General features: G+C 58.8%; 2 protein-coding genes across 2 annotated transcripts in view; one reads left to right on the forward strand and one right to left on the reverse strand.

Moving 5' to 3' along the window:
• Positions 1–1484: 1484 nt before the first annotated feature.
• ACSF2 (acyl-CoA synthetase family member 2) overlaps positions 1485–16923 on the reverse strand; it is a 29232-nt gene continuing 13793 nt past the window's right edge. The window contains exons 2-16 of the mRNA XM_081109136.1: positions 15317–15509; positions 14793–14921; positions 14480–14533; positions 14044–14162; positions 13740–13905; positions 13100–13195; positions 12805–12962; positions 12427–12518; positions 12066–12142; positions 5567–5674; positions 4169–4320; positions 2306–2447; positions 2109–2219; positions 1898–1966; positions 1485–1635 (exon numbers count right to left, since the gene is read on the reverse strand). Of these exons, the coding sequence (XP_080965262.1) occupies positions 1585–1635; positions 1898–1966; positions 2109–2219; positions 2306–2447; positions 4169–4320; positions 5567–5674; positions 12066–12142; positions 12427–12518; positions 12805–12962; positions 13100–13195; positions 13740–13905; positions 14044–14162; positions 14480–14533; positions 14793–14921; positions 15317–15509 (1717 nt within the window). The 3' untranslated portion in view covers positions 1485–1584. The remainder of the gene's footprint in view (positions 1636–1897; positions 1967–2108; positions 2220–2305; positions 2448–4168; positions 4321–5566; positions 5675–12065; positions 12143–12426; positions 12519–12804; positions 12963–13099; positions 13196–13739; positions 13906–14043; positions 14163–14479; positions 14534–14792; positions 14922–15316; positions 15510–16923) is intronic.
• CHAD (chondroadherin) lies at positions 7607–11898 on the forward strand. Its single transcript, XM_081109137.1, has 4 exons — positions 7607–8764; positions 10568–10731; positions 10973–11118; positions 11363–11898. The coding sequence occupies exons 1-3, from the start codon at positions 7991–7993 to the stop codon at positions 11112–11114; spliced, it is 1080 nt and encodes a 359-aa protein (XP_080965263.1). The 5' UTR covers positions 7607–7990; the 3' UTR covers positions 11115–11118; positions 11363–11898.

Consider the following 16923-nt stretch of genomic DNA (forward strand, 5'->3'; position numbering starts at 1 on the left):
GGGGCGGGCGGCGCGGGGCACCCGGCGGGATCCGAGCCCGGGACGCGCCCAGGGCGCACAGCGCGCGCAGAGCCGAACCGGTGGGGCCGCCCCGGCGGAAGGAAGAGGGGCTGCGCGACTGAGCGCCGTGGCCTGGGGTCTCTGGCGCCACCTGCCGGGCACATATGCGCTCACCGCGGCCACCTGGCCTTCCTTTCCCTGGCCGCTGGGAGATTGGGGGGGGGGGGGGGGGGGCCGAGGACCCTGGCCCACCCAGGAATTCTTAGTCCATTCAGTGAATTCCTTAACATTTTATGTGCCTGGCACAGAGCTGGGCACTGGGGACATCGGATGCATCAGACCAAGTCACAGTACAGGAGAAGCAAGCCAACAAGAGACAAAAGGCAACAGATATTAATTCCGCATCTGCTGGGTACTAGGCCCGTCTGCTCTGTGCTGTGGGGCGATCTGTTACAAGGGCCGGGGAGTCGGTATGGGAGGAGAGGACACTTGGGCTGGACGTTGAAGGAGCAGAAAAATCCCAGGGGAAGCTGCTAGGCCAGACTAGGCTGTCATCTCCTAGGTCAGACGCCCGCCCCCCCCCCCCCCCCCACCACCACCTGCTGGGAGGAGAGCCAAGGGTGGTGTCTGTGGAGAGACAGGGTTCAGGTGAAGGGCTGGGGAAGTAGGCACCTGAACTGTTCCATGAAGTGGGAAGATCATGGGCTTTGGAGTCGGACAAGTAGGTTCTAATTCCAGCTGTGACCTTGGGCAAGACACCAGATGGCCCTGCGTTTCCGTTTCATCATTTGTGAAATGGGGCTAATGTCCACTTGACAGGGTTGTTGGGAAGATTGCAAGAAAGCACCTAGCACCGTGCCTGGCACCCAGAGTGCCCGAAACGTACGTTCATGGTCTAAAAAGAGGAGGCCACTGCTGCTAGAGGGTAAGGATTGCAAGCAGGAAGTACAGTTTTTATTTCTTGGGTCAAGGTACAGCCTGCTTTATCTGGCTCTGCCCATCAAGCAAGCCCAGGTTCATTGATGAAAAAAAAACGTATTTGTTTTGGGGGGAGGGAGATGTGGGATGATAGCTAAAGGGCACGGAGTTTCTTTTTCAGGAGATGAAAATGTTCAAAATTGATTGTGATGGTGGTGGCATAGATCCGTGAATATACTAAAAACCAATGAATCGTACACTTTAAATGGGGGAATTGGATGGTATGTGAACTATATCTCAATGAAGCTGTTATTAAAAAAGAACACTTCTTGATGGACTGATCTGGTGATAATATGAAAAAGAAATGAGTATAGTCTTTAAAATCCTCACTGAATCCCTTTGGCATCTCAAGGGATCGAGTGAGGATTAAATTAAGTAGATAAATGCACACCCAAGTGCCTAGCACATCGTTGATAAGGAGTGGGTCTGAAAATGCTAGTTTCCCTTTAGATCCTTCCCTCCATCCCACAGTAGCTGCCAAGAGGCCACACCAGCAAGCGATCAGCCAAAGAGAACAGAGAAGTTCTTTATGTCAAATCACAAAGACAGACGCGGGGGACGTGGGGGAAGGGCAGGGAGGGCCTAGCGGACCCCCCTCCCCTTTATTCACAGGTTTAGATGCCGTTCCATCTGCTCTCGAAGTTTGAATTTCTGGACCTGCAGCAAAGAGAAAGGAATCAAAGCCAGGCTTGCGGCTTCTGCCAGCTAGGGTGACCAGCCGTCTTGGTTTGCCAGGGACTGAGGAGTTTCTTAGGCGAAAGCCAGGAAACTTTGGGGGCAAACCCAGGATGAGTTGACTAGTCGGTCATCCTACTGCCATACTCTTACCCATCCCTGGGGCAGAGTTAGGGCCACCTGGCCTTCTGTGCGGGGGCCCCAGGCTATCCTGCCCCTTCCTTGTCTTCTCCATCTTACGCACCTTTCCTGAGATGGTGAGGGGGTAGGTGGTGACAAACACGATGTACCGGGGAATCTTGAAGTGGGCGATCTGCAGACCAGAGGGAGATAAAGCATGAGGCTGGGTGGGGATCATAGGGTTGGGAGAAGGGACAGTGGGTGGAGTGGTTGGCAGGGAGAAGTGGGGGGTGAAGAACAGAGTACCATAAGTTGGGGTGCGTTAAGGCTCCCACCTTCCCTTTGCAGAAAGCCTTGATCTCCTCTGGTGTGGACTTTTCCCCACTCTTCAGCAGGATGCAGGCGCAGACTTCCTCCCCCATCCGGTCATCCTTCACTCCCACCACCTTCCAGAAGGACAGACAGGTCTCAGACCTCACCATCCCCACCGGGGTTTCCTGCTCCTGGGGCTCACCTGGACTGGGTGCCTCACCTGCACTTCCTGCACCTGCGGGTGTGTGTGAAGGAAGTCCTCAAGCTCCGTGGGGTAGATGTTCTCGCCGCCCCGGATGATCATGTCCTTGGAGCGGCCCACGATTTTGCAGAAGCCCTGCTCATCCATGGTGGCAATGTCTCTGCAAGGAAAGGCCGGAAATGGCCTCTTGCCTCTGCCTCAACCGGCCAGCGCACTCACTCATTCATCTAGCGTTCATTAAGCATCTACTCTGTGTCTTGCATTGCTTTAGACCAGCGGTTCTCAACCTGTGGGTCGCGACCCCTTTGGGGGTCGAACGACCCTTTCACAGGGGTCGCCTAAGACCATTGGAAAACACAGATATAATTACATATTGTTTTTGTGATTCATCACTATGCTTTCATTATGTTCAATTTGTAACAATGAAAATACATCCTGCATATCAGATATTTACATGACGATTCATAACAGTAGCAACATTACAGTGATGAAGTAGCAACGAAAATAATTTTATGGTTGGGGGTCACCACAACATGAGGAACTGTATTAAAGGGTCGCGGCATTAGGAAGGTTGAGAACCACTGCTCTAGACTCTGGAGGCTACAGCAGGAACAAGACATTCCCTGGAACTTACAGTCTAGTGGGGGAGGGAGGAAAAAAACAAACCAATACCTATAACATGGCCTCTCTCTCAACAAATCTATGATTATGCATTTCATGGCTGACTTTTTTTAAAAATTTATTTATTTGAGGGAGAGAGAAGAAACATTGATTTGTTGTTCCACTTATTTATGCATTCATTGGTTGATTCTTTTTTAAAAATATATTTTTATAGATTTCAGAGAGGAAGGGAGAGGGAGGGAGAGATAGAAACATCCATGATGAGCCGAAACTGGTTTGGCTCAGTGGATAGAGCATCGGCCTGCGGACTGAAAGGTCCCAGGTTCGATTCCGGTCAAGGGCATGTACCTTGGTTGCGGGCACATCCCCAGTGGGGAGTGTGCAGGAGGCAGCTGGTCGATGTTTCTCTCTCATCAATGTTTCTAACTCTCTATCTCTCTCCTTTCCTCTCTGTAAACACTCAATAAAATATATTTTTAAAAAAAGAAAGAAAGAAAGAAACATCCATGATGAGAGAGAGTCATTGATCGGCTGCCTCCTACCCACCCCCCACCACCCCCCCACCCCCGGGGAGCAAGCCCACAATCCCGGTCATGTGCCCTGATCAGGAATCGAACTGTGACCTCCTGGTTCATAGGTCGAATGGGCCACACTGGCCGGGCCGTTGGTGGAGTCTTGTTTGTGCCTGACCGGGAATCGAACCTACATCCTTGGGTGTATCGGAACAATGCGCTAACCAACTGAGCTACCTGGCCAGGGCTTGACTTTTCTATCATTCAGGTCTCAGCTCAAAGGTGTACACCTTGGGAGGCCTTCTCTGCCCACTCAAGCTCCCCTCTCTACTAGAGGCCCTTTCTTTCCTCTGATCGCATTTTCTTTTCTTCATTTTTATCAGTGTCTGAAACCCTCTTATTTGTATTCGTCTCCCTCCACCAGACATATGAGCAGTAACAGTAAGATCGTTCTCATTTGCTTTCCACTGGTCCGCCAGTGTCTGGGACAGAGTGCTGGCACGTGACAGGTGAAGAAGAATTTGTTGAATTAACAAATGAGTATCTACCCTTGGCTCTGATCTTGCAGACACCGGTGTCGCGCACTGTCCAGCGGTCCGAGGCACGGACTCTGATCGTCCCCACTTTACACATTGTGGAAACGAGGTCTGCGAAGGGGCCATACTGACACACATATTCTCCCTTTCGAGTGTAATGCCCCCAGCTTCCCCTCAGCAGCCAAACCCTCTGCCCCGCTCCGCCCTCTCACCCTGTCCGATACCACTTGTCCTGTCCAATTACTTCCTCAGTCTTCTGGGGCTCCCCCCAGTAGCCCAGCATGACGCAGTAGCCTCGGATCCACAGCTCTCCGGGTGTGTTCAGCTCTGCCATGGTCCCCAGCTCCATGTTCACGATCTGGGCCTGGGACAGGGCAGCTTCAGGAGGGGGCCTCCACCCTCCCACTTCAGGATGGGGGAGGGGGGGCAGAGAGAGACTCGGGAATGGCTGGGAGCTTCGTCTTTCCTGCCCCCTAACAGTGAGCCCCCCCCGCCCCCCCCAGCTCTGCCCAGCCAGATCCAAGGAAGGGAGACAAGGCCAGAGTGGACCCATCACCAGTCAGACCCCTGAGCCGGGCACACAAGCACAGGTGAGGCCCAGCCCAGGGGTCCTGAGGGAACGGAGTGGACAGGAGCTGCCACAGACAAGGAGGCCTATGGCGGGCCAGGCGGGCCCAGGAGTTACAAACTGTGCAGGAGGAACAGCAGTGTTCTCTGAGTTCCCATTTGGCAGCAAATAGAGAAGCCAAAGAGGCTGGTGTGGTCAGGCCATGTGGACAGGAGAGGCGGCAGAGAGGCAGCCTGAAAGCCTAGCAGAGAGATGGGCCGCGGCCAACGTGAAAGGAGAACGCAGCCTCTGTGTGCGTCAGTGTTCGCCTCTGTGAAATGGGGACAAGGGCGCTGGCCCCGTCTACCTCACAGGTGGGCGTCCCACCAAGTGGCAGTGAGGTTGTCAGACGCATGGGAAGGGGCTGGGAGGGGGCTGATGTCACCGCACACTCACTCCAGGGAGGAGGGCAGGAAAGATTCGCACCAGGACGGCGGTTGGCTCCAGGGGAAGCAGCTGCCTGGACACACTGGCAGTGCCCTCAGAGGCGCCAGGGCACCAGGGGGCAAGGGGAACCAGGTGTGGACTGGCATAAAGCACCAGCGATGGAGCAGGAGAGGAGGCACCGTTGGGAATTTGACAGTGAGAGACGATTGGGGTCAGCCTCGAGGCGCAAGGGACCCCCGAAGGGACAGGCTGCTTGGGAAAGGGGGCATTTCCGCCAAGCAAAAGGAGGAACTCTGCCGCAGTGAGGGTAGGGGGCCTGCGGGGGGAGAAGGCGCTGTGTAGGAAAAATCTCTTGTGCTCTGGCTCCTCTTCGAGGCTGTCCTGGCTGCCCCGAAACAGACAGTGGGGCTTGGCAAAAACACACCTCAGACAGGAAGGGAGGCTGCGGAGAAGTTCAGCTGGCAGCTGCTCGTGGCCGCAGCTCAGCTCTTCCTCTCAGGCCTCAGCCCACAGAGAAAGCCCCGGGCCAGGCCTGGGGAAGACCCTGCTGGGGGCAGGGGGTGGGCCTCTATAGGGGGTGGGGACTGGGGCTCCCAGATTGGGGGGGGGGGCTCACCTCTGTGTGAGGCATGATTCTGCCCACACTTTGGGACTTCTGCTCCTCCGTGTCCTCGGGAAAGCTCATGAAGGTCACAGGGCTGTTCTCTGTGGTCCCATAGGCAACCTAGAGGGTCCAGAAGGGGTGTTGGAGGGCGGGAGGGGACTTCGGAGAGATGGGGTGAGCTGCCCCGGGGATGGAAGGAATCAGGGGAACCTGGAGGGCAGCTGAGTGGTGGGGAAGGAGGCACAGTTGGTGGAGGTCAGGGGTCAGGAGGCGGAGCCGCTGGGACACTGAGCTGACTAACTCAACTATCGGCCCCAGATGGGAAACAGAGCAGGGGAGCCATTCTCTCCGTCTCTCTGTTTCCCTGGAGCAGCCGCACCCCCAGTCGATGGCTCCCAGCCTTCTCTCCCCCATCCCCAGGCTGCCTTAGCCCCACTTCCTGACTTCAGGCCACACATCCCCTCCCCCTCCCTTCCAAGCCAAAGGTCCCATAAGCGTGATGAGAAAGCCAGCCTGCCCTGGTCGGCTCAGCCGCACATCCATAACCCCCACCCCAGCCTGCCCCATCCCCCCAAACCCGGGACAAGTGCCTGGCCTTGGGGTGAGTGCCCCTAAGCTCTGGAGAGTTTCCTGTGAATTTTATTTCCATCAAAATACAAATCCAGCCAAAGCAAGGGTTTTCAAAGCCAGTGGCCCCCTCTGCTCCCCGCCCCCCTCCCCTTCTAGTGGTTGGAACATCCTGAGCAACAGAAAACCAGAAGCCAGTCTCGGAGGAGCCTGAATACCATCAGGGAGTGTCCTGGGCCCAGTATGACCCTCACCTGGAGGCGACGGGGTGAGCGGGGCAGGCCCCCACCCCTGAGTGAGGAGAGGGCCAGCCACTCTGTGTCCTATGCCCAGTCCGCAAAGACACGAGACATTTGTCCTCCATGCCCCCACCTCCCATTTCCTCTGTGTCGGCTGGCACAGCTCCGGCACAGCGGGGGTCTGGCAACACCTGGGGTCCAGTTCCTCCACCACCTCCCAACACAGACAACATACCCTGCCAGGCAGCCCCTTTCCGCAGGAATCCGGACACACAGAGGCCTGGTCGGCTGGGGCAGGGCTGCCCACAGGACCTGGGCCCTTGTAGCCAGGACCGGGGCCCCCTCACCCACCCCCTCTCCTCGTCCTGGGGCCACTGCCCAGGTGCGGCCTCTGCCAAGTACATCTTGGCGCCACTCTGGCCACCACCCTGGAGATGGGAATGAGGGGATGGGATATTTTAAGGAGATGAAAAGGGGTGGGGGTGGGACTGTGCCTGTTCAGTTGCTCCCTGCCTGTGATCTTTAGGTGTGTGTTTTTTTAAATTTTATTTTATTGATTTTTTACAGAGAGGAAGGGAGAGGGACAGATAGAGAGTCAGAAACATCTATCAGCTGCCTCCTGCACACTCCCTACTGGGGATGTGCCCGCAACCAAGGTACATGCCCTTGGCCGGAATCGAACCTGGGACCTTTCAGTCCGCAGGCCGACGCTCTATCCACTGAGCCAAACTGGTCAGGGCTTCAGGTGTGTTTTTGAGTCCTGTTGGTCACCCCACCCCCATCCCCGCCACACACACACACACACACATACACACACACACACACACACACTCTGTTCCAGTTAGTCTTCAGCCAAGGAAAAAGGGGAGAAAGGGGAGAGTGGATGCAGGGAAAACTCCAGCTCCGGGCTGGTAGAGAGAAGCCCGAGGCAAGTCCAAGGGCGGGGCGAGGAGCGCCCCTCTCCCGGGGGCTGCCTGCGAGTCTAGCCAGAAGGGGGAGCCCGACGCCAGGGCGGTTCGCAAGCTCAGCGGGCGCCGCACAAGAGCCCCATTAAAGCACCGGCGGGGCTGGCCGACCTCGGCGGCGGCGAGACTCGTGTCCGGCCGTCCGGCCCCGCTTCCTCCCTCTCTGGGTCCAGGGCACCCGGCCCAGTGTGTACGGGAGGGGGTGGGGGACGGGGAGGGGAGCAGGGAGGCTCGAACTTGAGCAAACAAAGACGTCCCCGGACGCCTCCATCCCTGCGGTGTCATCGCAGGGCTCTAAACAACCACCCCCACCCCACACCGCCCCCCAAAAAAGCACGGGAAGGAGCGAGGGGGGCTGGACAGAAGCAGGATCCCGGAGCAGGGGAGGAGGTGGAGGGCCACAGTCCCTTGTCCTGCAAGGTCGCCAGCTGGGGGAGGGGCCGCCCCCTCCCAGTGGAGGGCGGGGGCGCATCACCGGGCGGGCGGGAGTTAAGCCTGGTGGCCTCGATGCTCCACGTAGGAGCTGGCTCCGGCTGTCAGCTGCGGTCAGGGCTACCGTATAAATAGGGCGGGAGACCCGGGCGCCCAGGACTTCCCGCTGCCCGGGCCCCGCCGTCGCCATCGCTGTCGCCGCTGCCCCCAGCCCGGCCCCAGGCGCCCCGGCCATGGCCTGCCCGGTCCTCCTGCTCAGCCTCAGCCTCCTGGCCGGCCTGCTGCCGGCGCTGGCCGCCTGCCCCCAGAACTGCCACTGCCACGGCGACCTGCAGCACGTCATCTGCGACAAGGTGGGCCTGCAGAAGATCCCCAAGGTGTCCGAGAAGACCAAGCTGCTCAACCTCCAGCGCAACAACTTCCCCGTGCTGGCCGCCAACGCCTTCCGGGCCATGCCCAACCTGGTGTCGCTGCACCTGCAGCACTGCCAGATCCGCGAGGTGGCGGCCGGCGCCTTCCGGGGCCTCAAGCAGCTCATCTACCTGTACCTGTCCCACAACGACATCCGCGTGCTGCGCGCCGGCGCCTTCGATGACCTGAGCGAGCTCACCTACCTCTACCTGGACCACAACAAGGTGACCGAGCTGCCCCGAGGGCTGCTGTCCCCGCTGGTCAACCTCTTCATCCTGCAGCTCAACAACAACAAGATCCGCGAGCTGCGCGCCGGCGCCTTCCAGGGCGCCAAGGACCTGCGCTGGCTCTACCTGTCGGAGAACGCGCTCAGCTCCCTGCAGCCCGGCGCCCTGGACGACGTGGAGAACCTGGCCAAGTTCCACCTGGACCGGAACCAGCTGTCCAGCTACCCCGCGGCGGCCCTGAGCAAGCTGCGCGTGGTGGAGGAGCTGAAGCTGTCCCACAACCCCCTGAGGAGCATCCCCGAGGGTGCCTTCCAGTCGTTCGGCAGGTACCTGGAGAGCCTCTGGCTGGACAGCACCAACCTGGACAAGGTGAGCTCCTGGCTGCAGCGCCAGCCCCTGGCTCCTCCTTCTCTGCCTGGAGGCCCAGGGATCCAGGGCCTCGGCTGGGCAACATCTCCTCCGCCCTAAAGTTGCCTCTGCCCCTCTGGCTGTCTCCAAGGTGAGGAGCTCTTGCCTCTCATCTCGCCACATCCCCACCCTGCCCAGCAGCCCCTGTCTCTCGTCTCAGCCACTGCCCTCCTAGCATTTCCACTTATAAACGGAGCCTGGCTGCCCAGGCCCCTCCAACGGCCCCTAGGAAGCAGGTCCAGGGCTCCCACACCCCCCACTGTGGGCACAGCCACCTCTTCCTGTTGGGCCTCCTGCCCCTCCTCTTCTGTTTTTCTGTCTCCAGTAAACCTACCACCCCATAAAGGAAGGTTTGTGTATTGAGGAGACTTCCAGAGGAGCTGGGTGAATCAGGCCCACAAAGAGACCCTGTTCCTGCAGGGGGGTGTGCGCGCGCTGTGGTGGGATGGGGGGCTGGGGAGTGAGGGGGGAGCCAATACCCGAGGAAGACCTCCTCCACGCACCCCAGGGGCTGCGGTGAATGCCCCCCCCCCGCCCCCGTCCACACACATATTCCACTGCGTTCTCAGGTCCATTTCAACCGAATGGGGACCAGGGAGCAGAGGCTCCCCCAGATTGCAGGCCTGGCACCCAAGAGCTCTGTGAAAGGGCAAAGGCAAGAACCACGTATGGTTGTCAACCTTTGGCACAGGTCCCTGATGTCTCCCTACGGGAAAGACTAGCTGTGCCACCCTGTCCCCTGCCCACCCGTCACCAGACCCATCTCCTGGCTGCAACCTCACTGAATCCTTCCTCCCCTGTGATGCCCAGCACCTGGCCAGGTGGGGCTGCCTTGGGTCCGGGTGGAACCCCTTTTGGGGGCTGGAAAAATTGCTGTGGTGCGGGGGCTTCGGCCAGGAGTTTGGGCCGGCACCGGGGAAAGGTGGGGGAGACAGCCATCAGAACAGTCTGGTTACCAGAGAACTTCACACCCCTCCCTGGCCACAAGCATGGAGATAAGGACACAATCAAACCTGGAAGGCAGCCAACCTTTGTTTGCATGAATGGAGCCTGCCCTTCTTCAACCTGGCCCCTCCCCCACTGAAGTCAAAGTGGGGGGGTGGGGGAGCAGTGCCAGAGCAGCTTTTCGGTGGGCAGCAGAGCAGGGGCAGCAGGGGCTGATCTGGGCCAGGGGCGGCCAGGCAGGATCTGTGACGCCCGGGCCAAGATGTGGGCACCAATAGAACATTTCCTCTGGAACTGTCCAACCTGGCCAAAGGCTCCACCAAGGAGGCTCCACAAATAGCTGCTGGCAGGCAGCGAGGGAGCAGTGAGGACAGAGCTGGGGGAAGTCCCAGCACCCTAGGGCGGCGGGGAGCCTGGGCCCACTGCCCATGCCACCAAACACTGACCAGCTTCACCATCTGCCAGCCTGGGCCGCTGGGGCCAAACTCTGGCTGCCTCCCCAGGGGCCGTGTTTGTGCAGGGAGTGTGGTGCCAGGGGCAGAGGAGCTGGGTGTGGTCCTACAGCTACTGTTTACTCCCTACTGTGACCCTGGGCAAGGGACCTCACTTTTTCCTCCTGCCTGCATATTGGAAATAGCAGGAGCTATCTCAAAAGGCGGCTGCTTCGCTAAACCATCAGACAACGTGGTTACGTGGTGACACTCCTCAAGGTGCTACTGCTTAAGTCCAGGGAGGGACCCTGCCCCTCTGGGGCCCTAGAGCTGGGAGAGGCTGGACGCTGGGGCTGGGGTGCTCACTCGTGTCTGCCTCGCTCCACAGATTTCCGACGGTGCCTTCCTGGGGGTGACCACGCTGAAAAACGTGCATCTGGAGAACAACCGCCTGACCCAGCTGCCCTCCACCTTCCCCTTCGACCACCTGGAGACACTCACGCTCACCAACAACCCCTGGAAGTGTACCTGCCAGCTCCGGGGCCTCCGGAGGTGAGAGCATCCCCGTGCCACCCCCAGAGCCCTCCCTCGTGTGATGCAGTGGAGGCAGGCTGGCCCTGCACAAAGACATCCTGGGCAAATGGCCTAGATCTGCTACCTGAGAGCAGAGTTCCTGTGTGTGTGAAATGAAGGGGACAGTTCCCAGATGCTCCTGGAGCCAAGTGAATCCTGGTTCCTTCCCCCAGCATTGCCACATCTCTTCCCCAACCCCGGCATTTCTCTGTCTCTCCAGGTGGCTGGAAGCCAAGCCTTCGCGCCCCGATGCCACTTGTGCCTCGCCTGCCAAATTCAAGGGCCAGCACATCCGTGACACGGACGCCTTCCGCAGCTGCAAGTTCCCCACTAAGAGGTCCAAGAAAGCTGGCCGCCATTGAACAGGTGGGCCCAGGGCAGGCAGGTCGCAGTTGCCCTCTCTGGGGATACTGGCAAGCCAGGGGGCAGGGGAGCGGGGTGTCCCAGTGTACTCCCTCTCCACAGAGGGGCATGCAGGCCCTCCAGTTTTTCAGGGAGAGGAGGGGAACTGGGACTCCCTCCTAAAGGGATACCGCCCACAGCTCTCACCATTCTCTCCAAGAGTCATCTGGGTTCCTGGAGTCCTGACCCAATCCTTGCCTCACTGCAGGTCCTGATCCAGCCAGTCCTGGTAACTGGTCTCTGCCTTCTGCTGGAGAAACTACTGACCACCCCACCTTCTTCCACAGCCTCTGCTGATGCACAGAGCTGTCCTCACCTAGACGCGTCCTGGCAGGGGGGCTCAGCACTCCAGTGTGAACCCAGCCCCACCATCTCTACCTGCCAGCGAGGGCTCCATCACACCTGGCCCCCCCGCCACGGCTCCTCTCAAAGAAGCTGTTGCCGAGACCCTCAAGACCTTCAGAACCAGAACTGGGCGGTCATCAGGATGGCCACCCTTCCATTTGGAAACAAACATCAGATCCTTGCCCCGCCCCTTGTGTCCAGAAAGGGTCTTAAGCCCATAGGCCAACTCCGCCAGCCCCTGCCTGCCAGGACGCTCTAGCAGGATATTGGTGCTTTGCCAAATTCCGCCCCCCCCCCCCCCACCCGCTGCACCTCTTCCCCAGGTTCCTATAAGTATAAATGTATGTATGTATGATAGCTACTCCCCGCTGTTACCCTGTCTCCATGACTCGCCAGCTGATGATGGGGTCAGACTGCATTTTCTCACATCTGCGTTCTGGAAGAGGGGTGGGCTGAGAGGGTCTACAATGGAGACCTGGCCTGGCTCAGCCCTACTCCCCGACATCTGTTCTCACCCCAGGCTGCCCTGCCTCCCTCCCACAGCCCCAGCCCCAGCCGCCACTCACCACCAGCTCCTTTGCGTTCAGCTTGTTGATGATGGCTCGGATCACCTCGGGGGGTGCAGGGGAGCCAGCGATCACACCTGAATCAGAGAGAGGGCTGACACGGCTCGCTGCTTCTCCAGGCCCAGTGGACCCCCTGCACCTGCAGCTCTTTCTAGGGAAGAACTTACCCTTCTCTTCCCTGCCCCTGGACCTGTTCCTACACTTGGCATCTGGCCTTGGGCTGGTGTCCAGGTGGCTGGGACGTTGCCTCCCTTCCACCCACATTTCTACGGTGACCTTTTCGCCCCCTGAGTAAAGGACTGGGTGCACATCTAGCTCATCCAGGCCAATCCTGGCCTGACCACCCTTGGCCCCATCCCACCTCCACGCATGGTTGAGATGTCGTAACTGGAGAAGTCTGGCTGGTTCAGAATGTCCACGAACATTGTGGGGGTGCCATACAGGAAGGAGCCTCTGTATAAGGGGGGGTGGCATCTCAAAATAAGGCTTGGATGTAGAAGGAAACCCCCCTCTTTTCACCCACCCACCTTGAACCTATAGTAAGAGCCAAGGCTGCCACTGAGGGGAACAGGCAGGAGTTCTTTGGAGGCAGGAACTGATGCTCTCCTGGGGTGCCCCACTACCCTGTCTCCCTGTCTCCTGGCGGGAGGGAGGAGACATCCTGGAGAGGGATCAGGGCCCAGGAATGAGGAATAGGAGGGTCTCATGAGCCAGCAGGTAGCTGCCCACTGATGCCCACCTCTCTTTGCTGACGGCCTCCAGCGCCTTCTTGCCATCAAAAATCGGAGAGGACAGGATGAGGGTGACACCGTGCATCATGCTCACCATTGTGCCCCCCACAGAACCCAGGCAGTGGTACAGGGGGGTGGGCAGGATCACCCTCGACTCCTCTGGTGTCTGGAGATGGAGGCAGGAGGCTAGGTCTATGCTGGAGCCCAAAGCCCCAGAAGCTAGTTCCTCTAGCCAGCAGGGGGAGCCCAGCAAGACCCCCACCCATGCAGGGTGCCCGCAAGCCTTAGCCAGCACCCCCTCACCTTCAGGTGCAGTTTCAAGCGCTCCCCTATGATGTTGGCATTGTTGACAATGTTGTAGTGGGAAAGGGTGGCCCCCTTGGGGCTTCCTGTCGTTCCCTGATAAGACAAACAGGTGACACTTGGCTTCTTCCTCCCCATCTCCTTCATGCCCTGGGCCGCTGCATGGGCAAGCTCTGGACTGGGGGTCAGGCGACTGGGCCTGCGGCCCCCGATCCATTCATTCACTCAGTACGTGTTCACAAAGGTTTTTACCACACACCTGCGTGGTGCCAGGTGTTAGGATCCAGAAACACGGGAGATAAGATCTCCGTCGGCCATGCCACCCAAGTGGCTGAGAGAACCCTGTGGCCCAGCAGCAGACTCTGGGCCTCGGTTTCCCCATCTGCTAAATGAGGGGGCCGGCTCTCCCTGTGCACCCGCCCCTGGGCCGGGGACAAGCGGGCCAGGGGAGGGGGGCATGGGACAAGGGCTCCAGTCGCTGATGTTTTCCAGGGCAGCGAGGACAGCTGGGGCGAGCCCCAGGAGAAGAGTGACCGCACTCCTGGCGTCCTTCGCGTGCCCTCCTCCTCGGGGAAGGGTCACGGGGGCAGGCAGGGGTGAGCATGCCAGCTGGGCTCCGCGCTGACGACCTCTGCCTTACCGAGGTGAACTGGATGTTGACGGGGTCGTGGCAGGACAGGAACAGCTTGGCGTGCCGGAGCTCGGCCATATTCTGCTCTTTGCTTCCCGCTGCTACCACATCGTCCAGGAGCAGGGTCCCTGGCATAGGGGTGTCCACTGAGATGACCGTGGTCAGGTCTGGGAGCCTGGGGGTAGGGAGGGTGGAGAGAGTCAGGGGCTGAGGACGGGCCCACAGAGACACCAGCCTCCTCCCTGGGGGTGGGGAGGGGAGGAGGGGGCTGGGATGCCACACGACACACTCATCCTAACCCGGGACATCCCACCTCTGACTCCTCAAGAACCCCGGGGGGGCCTTCTCCAGTTCCGGACAGATGTGTTTCAGGATGTTGTAGTACTGCTGGGTCTTGAATTGCTTGGGGAATGCCAGGGCTTTGCAGCCCACCTGTGGGAGGGAGCCCCCCTCCCCAGTCAGCAGGAAGCCCCACGCTGCTCTCTCTCATACACACACACCACTACCCTTACACACATGCACCCCCTCTAACACGACACACACCAACTCACTCACACACTACTGCCAGGACACATACATGTACCACCCCCCCACCACAACACACACACCAGCTTCGCATCTGCCCAATGACCTCCTCCTCCCACCCACTCACAGCCTAAGGAAGGACAGACATGCCTTCTCCGCCCCGTCAACCGGAAGCCCCCTGTTCCAGGCGCCCACCCAGCCCCACCCCCAGGAGCGGAGCCCACCTTCTTGAGGGCGTACTCCAGTTCCATAGCCTGGTAGGCGGGGTTCACAGATACCTGGTGGAGACAGCAGGGGATGTCAGTGTCCTGGGAAGACCCTGTCCCTCTCCTTGCCCCTCCAGCCTCAGCAGGCACAGAAACATGGCGTAGACAGAGGTGGTACCCTACCCCCCTGGCTCTCCTTGGTGGCTTCAGGAGAAAGCTACCCAAAGAGCCAGACAGGCGCTGGTTTGGTTCTGAGGCCAAGGGGCCAGCAGGCTTCCCACGAATGATGTTCCCCTGCATACCCAGCTGGGTCAGGTCCGCCCCTCCTTACCAGAATGATGCCCGCCTGGGCGGTGGCCAGCTGCAAGAGCACCCATGCATAGGAGTTGGGTCCCCACATGCCCAGCCGGTCACCCTTGCGAAGGCCGATACTCAGGAGCCCAGAGGCAGCTTTGTCCACCTGGTGTAAACAGACAGGGCACAGGGGTAAGGTGTGGGCAAGCAGGACAGGGCCACGACTCCCACCTCAGCCCTCGGCCCAGCGGCTCACAGCAGAGTCCCCTAGGAACAAGGGACAGGCCTCAGTGGATCTGGAGTGGGGCATGGAATACACAGAATTAGCAACTGCCCTCGCACGACTGATGCAAGGGGCATCCAGTCCACCTCTGCCTCAGTCCTGTCCCCATCTCCTGACGTCCCTTGGGGTTCTCAGCAGCCCCAACACCCTGATCCCGCCCCCACCCCCCACCCCTCACCCCCACCCCCACCCCCACCCCCGTCAGGTGCCGCTCTTGTGGCTCCACCCAGCCTGGGGGTAGCACCTGCCTACTTTCAGGGTTCAAGGTCAGGACCCACCTCTTCCTTGAGCTGAGCAAAGGTCAATCTGATGTTTTCATGGACGACGATCAACGCTTCTCGGTCCGGGAACTTCTCTGCTGTGACATCCAGGCAACGTCCCACGGTCTTGTTGATCAGACGGAATTTGGTGTAACCCTGGACATAGCTAAGGCCTCCGATAGGCAGCGTGGCAGTGCGGTCCTCTCCGGAACTGCAGGGAGAGGCGCCATGGGCTCCAATGCGCCAGGCCAGGCCTTCCTGGCACCCAGGGCCTGGCACACCCAGCTGGGAGGTAGGCTGCTTACAATGTGTTAGAAACTGGAGCCCTGGCCATTGAACTTAGGGGCCGCTTCACCCTGGGGAGATCCAAACCAGAATCTGACTTCCTGTCCTTAATCAGTTTCCACTCCCCCGTTTCCAGTCAGAGCCAGGGGCCTGGAGCCTTCGTGCAAAAACACTGGAAAAGGAAACTGAGGCAAATCACGTTCCTTTGACTAAGCAGAGAGGTTGCCTAAGGGCTAAGAGCAATGGCCTTATCCCAGACACCCTCGGGGTTAGAAAGCCCCTGGGCTTTTGCCAAAACCCATCGAACAGTCCAGTGCAAGGACTAAGCCTTAATGTACACTATGGACTGTAGTCATAATAATGTATCCATGCTGGGGGCACTAATTGTACCACACTAATGCAAGACGTTAATCACAGGGAAACCGTGTCTGGGTGGGGTAGGTATATGGAACTGTCGTCGGACCTGCTCAGTTATCCTGTAACTCTAAAACTGTACATAAAAAATTAAGTCTAGCCTGACCTGTGTGGGTCAGTGGTTGAGCATCGACCCATGAACCACGAGGTCACTGGTTCGATTCCTGGTCAGGGCACATATCTAGGTTCCGGGCTCGATCCCCAGTAGGGGGAGCCCGCAGGAGGCAGCCAATTGATGCTGTTTCTCTCTCACCGATGTTTCTATCTCTCTATCCCTCTCCTTCCTCTCTCTCTCTAAAATCAATGAATAAAACATATAAAAAATTAAGTCTATTATTAAAGAAACAGAACCAAAAGAGGCCTCCAGAAGTCCAAGTATCAGAGGCTTAGGCCAGTGTGTGCTCATTTGCCCATCCCGGGTGACAGCTGCCAGGCTCCCACCCAGGCCTGGGGAGGAGTGTAACAGGTTTCAGACCCTGCTCCTGGCAGACAGGGCACGCTCCGGGTTCCAGCCTTCCAGGGCACCTCGGGGTGAGATGGGCCCCGAGGGCCATCCTGATGATTCAGTTGTGCAGCTGCTAAAAATACCGAGGCTAGCGTTTGTTGATTGATCGGTTATGGTTTGTGGGGAGAATTTCTGGGAAGAACAAGGTAGGCAGGGCAGGAGGGAGCAAAACTAGGTCACCTTGTACATGAGAGAGGAAGCCACTACCATCTCCCAGAAGGTGGGTGGATGCCCACTGATGGGGAGGTGACCCTGACTGGACTCCTGAGCTAGAGCTGGGGAGGGGAGCATGAGTCACACAGTGGGGGGCTGCTGAAGCTCCTAGGGAGCCAGCAAGCCCTAGGCTGGAGTTGGAGACCTGAGGTCTCATCCCAGGTGGGCTGCTGGCTGGGCCAGTGACTGTCGCAAACACCTTTGGTGT

This window comes from Myotis nattereri (genome assembly GCF_964212035.1).
Source record: "Myotis nattereri genome assembly, chromosome: 16".
Classification (NCBI taxonomy): Eukaryota; Metazoa; Chordata; class Mammalia; order Chiroptera; family Vespertilionidae; genus Myotis; species Myotis nattereri.